Here is an 11869-nt window from a genome sequence, read left to right on the forward strand (position 1 = left end):
GCAATAACCATAGGAGATGTTAGTTTATGCAACAACATCCATCAACCCACAAATTATACATATGTTGCTCTACCACACCTATTCACTGTGGTGGTTGGCCCCCATAATGAGGATAACCAAGGGGTGGCCAAGTCTCATTTTGCTTCATTCTGTACTCAAGGATACAGTCAGCCAAGAAACCAGGGTCATCAGTGCTCCCCACATGTATGTTGTATATGTTCAGATTAGGTAACCTCCTAATCATCTTGAACACATCACCATCATCCTCTAAGGTTCTATACTTCCCCTTATAAATATATTGGAATATGGGGTACAGGCCGGAGGTCAATTGATCCTTCTACTGGATCATCCATATCACGAAGTTGATCTTCAAATGCTATTGTTGTATCTTGCAAGTTATTTTTGCCAATCTCATATTCAATGTCAATAACAACACTCAAATACTTAAATCTGAGAATCACCTTATTCTCCTCCATTTCTGCCACAACCGTTCCAACAAAAAATAAACAATAGAAGCTTAAATTATGTTCCAATCAACTCAAACAATCCCAACAATTTGTAACTATAAAATTCAACAAAGTTATTTCATAATCAACCACACATTATAACAGAAACCCCAATTCAGTCCTAGTACATAACCTAATAATCTACACAAGGCAAAGAAATCTCATGCAATGCCCAAAATAAGTAACCACACAAATTCCCCCAATTCAATTGAAACAAGAACCCTAATTTTTAGAAAAAAAAATAAGGTTACCCGATGCAAAATGATTTTTCCTAGGAGTTAGGGTTGCGTCTGCAGTTACAATTGAGGTCCAATTCGCAGAATTTGATGAGAATTTGAAGATGGGATGGAAAATTGAGTTAGTCGAATTGATTTGGGGGAAAAATCGGGGAAGAGAAACTAATAGAGGCAAAAACTAGCCGTTTTTAGCCGTTACAAGGGGCCCACGTGACAGAATTCCACCGGAGATTCAAATTGGGTGGTAATCTGAGTATATAATTAAATTATGGGGTGGTAATTTAAAATAAAAAAATATATGGGTGGTTAGGTAGAAAAAGGTAATATTTTTGGGTGGTAAATTAAAAATTTTCCTTTAATATATGACACTTATAAAATTTCCGTGTCTACAAATATAACGAAGTTATACAATCATTATGTAGAAAATTTAGTTCACTAGTTAATGCATGTTATGAACATCCTCAATAGCAATTTCGAGTTAAGTGGTGGCAACTGGCAAGATAAAATGTGTTTCAAGTTGATACTGAAAATTACTATGCATGTACTACATAGTTAAGATGGTTGAAATCAAAATTGTAGAGAAATTCCAAAATTTTTAGCACGATTATGTTTTTCGAAAAGGCAAAGTCGTTAATAAATGAAAACTAGATGAAGCTATACGATACACAGCACTGTTTGTTTTTATTTTTCGATCAAAAGGCAAAGTAGTATTTTTTGTATGTCTGTGATAAAAAAAATTACTTTATTCGTCGTACATAGTAAATCGTTTGATATTTTTATTTTTATTTTAAAATAAAAATGTCTCTAAAAACTTGGGAAAAAACTCCCTTTTATATTTGTACTAGATTAGCCCCATGCAATGCATGACATAAAAAAAATTCTTTGAAATAAATATATTTTATATGTACCTCATATGAGAAAAATTATAGAACCATAACCACCAATTAAAATGCTATATAGATCTAAATAAGTTTGAAAAAAGTAAAAATTTAAGCAAACTATACAGTACGGAGTCCTCTTTAACCTGGAGTAATTTTATTTGGAAGCCAACTTATTACTCATAAATTCATATAATATGAAATATGGAGTATAATATAAATAAGATAAGAATATGAGGTCAGCAATTGATTTAGGCGAGAAAATTTCTACCACAACTTAATATATGTACAATTTGAAAAGGAGATAATGTCAACAGTTGTTATTTTAGTAATATTGATAGATAGTTTGTCAAAAAGGTCATTAACATATATAGAAAAAAAAAACATGTAATTGTTTTATTAAAAACGTGTATGTTATTAGATTCTCATACTAAATTGATTAATATACTAAATTTAGAACGAATGATGAAAAAAATAGAAAAAAAGGAAAATTTGATAGGAATAATCCCGCTTTTTGAGCGTCGGAGATTAATAATCCCACCTTTGATATCAATCCGTTCAAAATGATTCTGAGTGACCAGTAACCGGTTGAAGAGGTAAATTCTTTTTATTAAATTTATTTTACACGTGTCACGACAATTTGATTAGTCCAAAATTTAAAAAAATAATTTTAAAAAAAAGTAAAATCAAATAAAAAAAATCACCATCACCACTAACTAAGTTTTAGCCACTACCATCCTCACACACCACCCAAACCCATACCTCGGAACTACCACCCCATCCAGCCCGAAACCACCGCCACCAAGAAACCACAACGACACTACGCCGACTAGGAACCAAACCCAGCCAGCCCAACCCCAAAACCCCTTCGAAAAATTGCAATCCACCAAAAACCGACTAGGAAATAGCGTTAATCGAGATCAAGAGAGGACGGAGAGGCCGGGACGGGGGATAGGGAAGGCCGACACGACCGGAAAAGGGATGGAGGACTGGGAAGGGCTAGGATCGGGTCGGGAAAGGGGTTTTCGAGGGGAGGGGGTCGGGATCGATACGGGGATAAGGGTTTATCAGGGTAGGGGGTCAGTCGCGACGCCGGTGCTAGAGCCGGAGCTGTCGTTGGGGCTGGGTGGCCGTAGTCGCGGGGCTGGGATAGTGGTGGTGGCTTGGGCAGCTGGTGGGTGGAGGGTGGTTTTTTATTTTTTATTTTTTCTTATAAAAGGTCTAAATTTTTTTTTATTTTTTTTTTAATTTTTTTTTTATTTTTTTGATCAATCATAGGCCGCCACGTGTCAAGTAAATTGTTATAACAGGCTACTTGTCCGGTTGGGACCATTTAAAGTGGATTAATATCAAAGGTGGGATTAAAAAGAATCCCAAAGGTGGGATTATTTATTTTGGACGCTCAAAAGGTGGGATTATTCTCATTAATTTTTCCAAAAAAAAAACTCTTCATTTCTTTAAAGTGTCCCATTGAGTTCCAAGTGATCAAATCTCTCTCATTCATTTCGTTTCTTTAAGGTGCTATCTAATACTTTTGTTTATTTATTTTTCTTAAATATAGTTAATGTATGGCATAAGATTGTTTTTTTTTTGGTACAAATTATTTTCTTCATCTAAATCTATAATAAAAGTATTTAAGATTATTATAATACAAGAAAACTATAATTTGAAGTAAAGAATACTCCCTCTGTTTGTTTATATATATATATGTGCATCAGTTTGACCGGCACATTTGCCGAGACGCTACTTTGACCGTAAATATCTTTAATTGTGTATTAGTAAAAATTGTAACAAAAATATATTATGAAACTAGACATTATGACGAATCTAATAATATATAATATAATAACATTTATTCATTTTTTAGAGGTGAAAAAATTAAGTCAACCATAGTATGTGAATAGTGCAATTATCAAAGTGATGCATATAAAAAAAACGGAGAGAGTATTTAAAATATAGACCCAGGGCATCGTCCGAGTTAAACACTAGTTTTTTAATTAAAAAAAGTTAGACCAACTAGAACAAGACATGTGTCAAATTAACCTGCTATGTACCTACAAACAAGTTAAGGACCATTTTAAAAAGATAGCACTAAAGGGTGGGATTATTCCCAAAATTTTAAAAGGTAAGACTATTTTGAGAAGACTTGCAAAAGGTGGGATTAAAATTGTAAATTTTCCCTTCATTTTTTTCCTAATTCGAAGGTAAAACGATTTTTCTAAGCTCTACGTTGTTGAAGAAACAAGAACTTAAAAATGGAAAAAAATGTTAGGCCTTTTATAACTGAAGTCGTGGGGCAAGTTGTTCAAAAGAAAGCTCACTCAAAGATGAATGAAAAGATGAAAAATTATGGGATGATGTAAAAAGTAAGATAAACCGCAAATTCTTTCACTACCCATACTACTATTACTTGCGAAAGGGAGTACCAAGCTCGAAATATTATGTCCTCTAATGATTTGTGGTATTTTATCACCTGTTAACCTTTTGTACTACTACGTACTCCATTTATTTATTGCTATGGGTTTGACACAAATTCTTAAATGAACCTGATTTACAGTAACTTATTGTGGACCATTTTAATATTAGAGAAACTATGGTTGTTTTATTTAAAAAAAAAAAAAAGTCACTATAATAAAATTAAGGTCACTATGTTGAAATAAAAGTCATTTTGGTAATATATATGCTATTTAATGAAATATTTTATATACTGGTCAATATGAATAATAAAGATCACTATGTTAGAATTAGGGTCATAACGTCGTATGCAAATTCACAATAATATTAAATGTTACACAAGTTTTAATAATGGTTACTATGTTAAAAATAAGGGTCACTATGTTCAATATAATGTCGGTTGCGTGTGTGTAATAATTCGCGAGTCCACAATAAAATTATTGTGAACCAGGTTCACGCAAGTCTTTCTATAAAAATAACTTGATAGAGTAGTAACTTGTATTGTGTCAAATACGGGCTGAGAGCAATATAAGGAATAATCCCTTAGCATTATAAAGTGTTTAACACTCTCTTGTTCAACCAATGTGAGACACTTACATGTAGTGATACTTGAAAGGTCTAATATTCAACATATTGTACGGGAGGAAGCTAAAAGTAGCCGTAATTAACTATATACAGAGCGAGTAGTGATTAGTTTGGTGGCTTGGTTTGTAGGAGGGGCAAATATTTTAGTTTAATGTCTACCGTATTCTTAAAATTCTCAATTGGTCTTGTATGGACCCGGTCTACAATAAATAAAATTTGACACTTTCAAATAATATAATCACATTTTGGATGATATAATCACTTTTTTAGATGATATAATTATCTTTTTGTGAGTCATATTTTGAATTATATAATCTCATATTAAACTATTTAATGAGATTATATAATTATCTTTAGGATGATAAAATTTAAAAATCATGTTTTAAAATGATGTAATTTACTATTTGATACTTTTTATAACAATAAATTCACTTTTTGAGTTATACATTTACATAACAGCTTCAAAATGATATAATCACTTTTGTAGTAATATAATCACATCTTGTATGATATAATCACATTCGTATGGTATACAAGAAGGTTGGGTCTACAATAAATTATTGTAGACCGGGTCTATTCTAGTCTTTGTATAAAACTCTTGTGTTAGATTTATAATATAAGATACTTTATAAATTATTGAAAATTATATTTATTACGAAATAGGAGTAAGTTTTTAATCATGTTATTTAAAAAAAAAAAAAAAAAAAAAAAAAAAAAAAAAAAAAAAAAAAAAATTACAGGAAAATTTTTGTTGTGAATTTGACACATTTATTTCCTCCGATTGTGAGCTATTAAATCCAAATACCAAGAGTAGAGCACGCATATTCTAGATTTTCCTCGGATCATTTAAAAAAAAAATAATAAAAAAAATAAAATTATTCCTTCGTTTATTCCATTCTTGAAATCTTGTTTCCTTAAAGTGAAATCTTTGCCCGTCAAAAAAAAAAAAAAAAAAAAAAAAAAAAAGGTGAAATCTTGGAAAATAGAATTGTATTTACGGAGTAATTGATACTCCGTATTATTTGATCTTATTGTTTCAAAAAAAAAAAAAAAAATGAATCTTGTAAGATTGTAGGCTGATGATGTATGAATGATGGTAGTGATGACACATTTGACATGTTTAAATCCCATACAAAAAATTTCTCACTCTGTTCTTAAATAATTAATGTATTTGTCTATTATTTTTACTATTTATCTAATAAATTAGATTTATTATTGTTTCAATTAACATCTTTAATTTATAATTATTGATAATTATATACGAATTATATAATTGGTCAAAAAATTTACAAGTAATTAATTTTATAAAATAAATGAGAACTATTATTAAAGATAATAATTTAAGGAAAGTTTAGTAGGAGTAGTATTTGGATATGAATAGGACTGTAAGTTGTATATAAGTAGAAATATGTTGTCATTATTTATAAAAGGATCTAAAAGTTAAAAGATTAAAAAAAAACAAAAAAAAAAAAAAAACAAAAGCAAACCAAAAAAGCGAGAGAGAATTAAAGAGACAGATCGCGAAATTATGGGAATAAAGTTCCAATACGAAGATGTGAGAACAAGCTTCGAGGTTTCTGCCGTGTGTAGTTTTGCGTATCACATGTTCAAGAGTATTTCCACTAGCCGTAGCTTCAACGCCGCAATCTGCATGGCCGGAGTAAAAACACTGCGTTTGGGTTGTGCTGGAGGCACATTTGCCGTGGTTACATACAGTATGACCACGGGAACAATCAAGGCTCGTTATGGCATTAAATCCGCGTCATGTGCCGCCATCGGTATCGCAACTGTTCTCATGCAAGCTAATAATGGATGTTTATCGCGACTGTCCTCATGCACGCTAATGGATCTTTGGGTTAAAGAGCGACGAAAGAAGAAGAATGCTGATCAGGAAGATAAGCAGAAATTGGCGGTTAATTAATTATTTAATTATTGTACTCCGTATCTATTTTGCTACTAATTGTTACTCCGTATTATACATGTGCTCATATATTATTATTATTATTATTATTATTATTATTATTATTTTTATTATTATTATTATTATGATGATTCTTTTGCTCGTCAATTACATGATTCTAATTAAGAATCAAGATCAATGGAGTATATCATTAACTCGTACCACTTCCCCCATTCGTTTTTATAGGATTATTATAATTAATACGAACAACATAAATAAAAATCTCACTTTTGGCGACAATAAATTTCAGGCATTATTGTGATTACTAATACAAACCATATAAAAAGTAATAAGTAAGGTGTATGTCCTAGATTATGTAAAATAATAACTCTAAAATCTCATACATTACCGTCAGCTATCCGTGAAATATTGGTATTTTATTGGAAATAAAAATCTAAACCAACAATTTTATCCTATAAATCTAATAGAAAGACTTGCTTGAACCTGATCCATAATAATATTATTGTCGACCCGAGATTTATACACACGCAATTGACATTATATTGAACATTGTGACCTTTTCCCCGAACGGGGAGAAAATGTTTTTTTGACTTTTTTTAACATAGTAATCTTATTTTTAACATAATATTCTTTATTAAAAACGTTTAATATTATTGTGAAATTGAATACGACGTTATAATCCTAATTTTAACCTCTTATAGCCTAATTTTTCAGCTCGCCATACAAGATTATAAATTTGTAGCCAATTAAATAAGAGATTATTAATTTCTTTTAGAATTAATTAATTCAAATGACGCGCAAGCAAAATTGCCAAATGATATACTCCGTATTTAAGTTATATTAATAAATTATAAAATATTATCTTTTGATATTAGGAAATTTATCTAAATATGTAACAAATTTTAGCACATAAATACCAAAAAAAAAAAAAAAAAAAAAAAAAAACCGTGGTTGACTTAATTTTTTCACCTTTAAAAAATGAATAGATGTTAATATACTATATATATATCATTAGATTCGTCAAAATGTCTAGTTTCATAATATAATTTTGTTACAATTTTTACTAATGCACAATTAAAGATATTTTTGGTAGAAGTAGCGTTTCCGCAAATGTGCCGGTCAAACTAATACATACTTCTCCAGTATAAAAAAACAGAGGGATTATGATATTCGGAAGGTAATTCAACCTGCCTCGGTGCCTGCAGTCCTATCCTTTACAGACTACAGTAGCTCCACTCTCTCCAGTAGTCCAGTTCTCCTCTATCCTGTTCGCGAATTTCATATTTCTTTCAGACTGACAAATTTGATAAATATTGTGTAAGTCCCCTTCCTTATCTATCTCTTTTATCTTTCTTCTATAACCAAGAACCAGTTTTTTAATTCAAATTTTGATATATTCCATTAATAGAATTGTTCAATTTATAATCATAACAATTACATTTTCTGCCAAAAGTTTCAATTTTGTGATATAGATAAGGTAGAAATGGATGTATTATCAAGTGGATTTTATGGTGAAACATGTTCAAAACCCTTATTTTTGAATGAGAAATATAGTTCAAAGTTCCTAGTGGGTAGAATTACAAATGGGGTTTTGGATAGAAAACTGGAAATTGGGTGTTTTGGTAGAAATTATGAGGGTTTTAGAAGAATGGGGTTTTTTGCTATTAAGGCTATAGATGAGAAGCAACAAGAGCCTGAATTAGATGATTGGAAACTTGAATTTCTAGGTAAACGCCGTCCTTTAGGTTCCAAACCCCTCGAAAAGAAGAAACCGGAGAAATCGAGGTTGTTGGGGGATTCGGATAGTATGGATTGGTGTGTGAGGGCTAGGAAAGTTGCATTGAAATCGATTGAGGATAGGGGGATGGCGCGAGTAATGGAGAATATGGTTAGTCGAAAGGTGAAAAAGAAGAAAAAGAGTAAGAAGAATAAGAACATAATAGACAAGAAAGTTAAGGTTGATGAGGAGGACTTTGATTTTGATTCTGATGATGAGGATGAGGATGAGGATGATGTGAGCCCTGTAGATAATGTGGATCATCTACGCAGTGCGGTTGGTATGCTTGGGGATGGGATGTTTGAGGAGAAAAAGAAGGAAACAATGGAGACATTTATTCAGAGGTTGTCACAGTTTAGTGGTCAGCCGTCTGACCGGAAAAAAGAGGTTAATTTAAATAGAATGGTTGTAGATGCCCAAACAGCACAAGAGGTGTTAGAGGTGGTTTCTGAGATGATTGTTTCTGTTGGGAAAGGCTTGAGCCCTTCCCCCCTGTCTCCTTTGAATCTAGCTACTGCTATTCATAGGATTGCTAAGAACATGGAGAAAGTGTCGATGATGGAAACTCGAAGGTTGGCCTTTGCCCGTCAAAGGGAGATGTCTATGCTTATTGGTATTGCGATGACTGCATTGCCAGAGTGCTCAGCACAAGGTATCTCGAATATTGCATGGGCGTTGTCCAAGATTGGAGGTGACCTTCTGTATATGACGGAAATGGATAGAGTTGCAGAGATTTCCATGGCCAAAGTTGGCGAGTTTAATTCCCAAAATGTGGCTAATGTTGCTGGTGCATTTGCCTCAATGAGACACTCTGCGCCAGAACTCTTTGTAGAGTTGTCTAAGAGGGCTTCTGAGATAATTCATACTTTCCATCCACAAGAGCTAGCTCAATTGTTATGGGCTTTCGCTTTCTTAAATGAGCCAGCTAATCATTTGCTTGAAGCTTTAGACAATATCTATAAGGATCAAGATCAGTTCCAATGCAGCTCAATTAGGGGTTCATTAAGTCATGACGAAGCTGGAATTGCTAATTCTGAAGGTTTGAATCCTCTTATCCTTAGATTCAATAGGGACCAGCTTGGTAATATAGCTTGGTCGTATACTGTTCTTGGTGAGATGGACCGCAAATTCTTTTTTAATGTGTGGAAAACTCTACAAAATTTTGAGGAAGAAAGAATTACAGATCAGTACAGGGAGGATGTTATGTTTGCGTCTCAAGTCTATTTAGCAAATCAATGCTTGAAAGTTGAGTACTCTCATCTTCAGCTCTCTTTAAGGAGTGATGTCGAGGAGAAGATTGCTCGTGCTGGGAGAACTAGGAGATTTAATCAAAAGGTTACGTCATCATTCCAAAAAGAGGTTGCTCGTTTACTTTTCAGCACTGGGCTTGAATGGGTGAGAGAATATGAATTGGATGGGTACACATTAGATGCAGCCTTAATTGACAAGAAAGTGTCTCTTGAAATTGATGGACCTACTCATTTCTCCAGAAATTCAGGTGAAGATTCTTGTTCTCCATACAAAATTCCATGCATCTTTTCTTCCGAGCAATTTTTCTTGTATGTATCTCTGTATATTTGTCTGTATGATTCTTAACATACTTGAGTTTGCAGGAGTCCCTCTTGGAAATACTGTGTTGAAAAGGCGATATGTTGCTGCTTCTGGTTGGAATCCTGTGTCAGTTCCTCATCAAGAAGTGAGTCTCCTGAAATATTGCTATGACATGTTTTATTTGGTTCGAATGACCTAATATTTTTCCTTTCTGTGATCTCGGTTTTTGAAATGAGCTGAAAATAAGTCCAACAGAACAGGACCTATGTGCCTCACTGTTTTATGACTTGGGAAGTATTCCTTGTAACGAATATTCGGCAAACAAGTTGAATATGGCTATCCTGTGTCCTAAGCCACATCACCTGCTGAATAGCTGAACTGATCGTGAAAATAAACTTAGTCATCTTCATGTTGACCTTAAATCCTTAATAAGAAATAAAATAGTCTTCAGAATGGAAGGTTGGTTAAGTAATGAGAAAAATATAATAACTCGAAGTAGACTACTGTACTTATGTGACTATGTGGTATTGATAATGTTGGTTTGGCAGTCATTTTCGGTCAGTTAATCTGAAAAACCATCAGTAGGTAAACACTGCTTTGTCTTTGAATTGTTTGAAACACACTTTGTGTTCAAAACTCATCTTGCAATCCAAGATTGTTGATTGATTAACAAATGAGGTAACCAAGTTCTTCTAAGATGCTAGATCAAGATTGGTGGCCATCTTGTATATAGTTACTGGCTTCACTTGCTTACACCAAACCTAGTGTCTACTATGTAATCTCAAAAGCTGTTAGGTATCGAGGCCTGTTGTGAAATGTAGTTGAAAAAAGCTGTGCCGTTTTCCCTGAAACTCTGAAAGCACTGTGATGTTCCTGACTCTATCTCTGTTTTTCCTTTTGTTATGTATAAAGAGACTAGTTTGACAGAAATCAACATTTAAAACTGTCTGCTAGATATTTTCTGTTAACTTAGCCTTTCCGAGTTGTTTTCCCTGGTAGTGCAATCACTTAATGGAGACACCATTTCTAGACATAGCTGCTTTAGTCCCGCGTTCATCTGCTCCCTTCCATTCTCCTTTCTCCTCTGCATAGATCATGAAATTGACTTTAGTTTTACAGCTAGTCGATATCTCTAATTGACAGAGAGCTGAGCCAGTAGATTCTCTCATAAACCAAGAATGTCTCATCTTTGTTAGTTTTTACTAGTAGATTATCACATAAACATAGCATTCAGAAAATGACAAGATGTAGTGAAATTTTGGTTTTGGTCATTGAACTGAAACCATGTTAATCTCTAATTACTTGCACAAAGTAGATTTGTTGGTCATCATCATCTGCTTGACTTTCCTGTTTTGGCTGTTTATGAATTATTGATGCAAGTTATGCTTCTTTGCAGTGGGAAGAACTCGAAGGAAGTGTCGAGCAGGAAGAATACTTGAGACAAATTTTAAAGGATTATGTTGGTTGAGATTGTACTTGATCCTGGGGTCAGAGCAGCAATTGTCAATTACCAAGCAATCTAGGATAACATTACATGGATGCTCGAATTTACTTGTTGGTAAATTAGTCAATTTTAATCAAGTTAATTTTGTATATTCATGCTCATTACATTTGTAATTATAGATTACTACTTGTAAAATTGATTATATTTTATAGGATCATTATCAACTTATTAGCTATGCATTTCACCTGATGTTTACGCTTGATTAGACATGCTCTAAATAAAAAACCAATACGAGTATTTTTTTTTTTCTTAATACCATATGCAATTTAAGGGTTTGACGCAACGATCCGAGCTTAACTTCACTATTTTTGGCCCTAATAATCCTCCCCTTCATTACCCCAAAAAAAAAAAAAAAAAAAAAAAAAAAAAAAAAAAAAAACAATTCTCTTTGTTGTTTTCACGAGTTTATTTCTTAAATAAATGTAGAAGGAAAAAAAAAAAAAAAGGGTTTCATTCA

The 11869-nt window shown here is 32.7% G+C and overlaps 1 protein-coding gene across 1 annotated transcript; it reads left to right on the forward strand.

Moving 5' to 3' along the window:
* The first annotated feature begins 7758 nt into the window (after positions 1-7758).
* On the forward strand, positions 7759-11596 carry LOC145631923 (RAP domain-containing protein, chloroplastic-like). Its single transcript, XM_081684153.1, has 3 exons — positions 7759-9855; positions 9971-10053; positions 11305-11596. The coding sequence occupies exons 1-3, from the start codon at positions 8064-8066 to the stop codon at positions 11374-11376; spliced, it is 1947 nt and encodes a 648-aa protein (XP_081540279.1). The 5' UTR covers positions 7759-8063; the 3' UTR covers positions 11377-11596.
* The last annotated feature ends 273 nt before the right edge of the window (positions 11597-11869 follow it).

Source organism: Chenopodium album, chromosome 5, assembly GCF_948465745.1.
Source record: "Chenopodium album chromosome 5, dcCheAlbu1.1, whole genome shotgun sequence".
Classification (NCBI taxonomy): Eukaryota; Viridiplantae; Streptophyta; class Magnoliopsida; order Caryophyllales; family Amaranthaceae; genus Chenopodium; species Chenopodium album.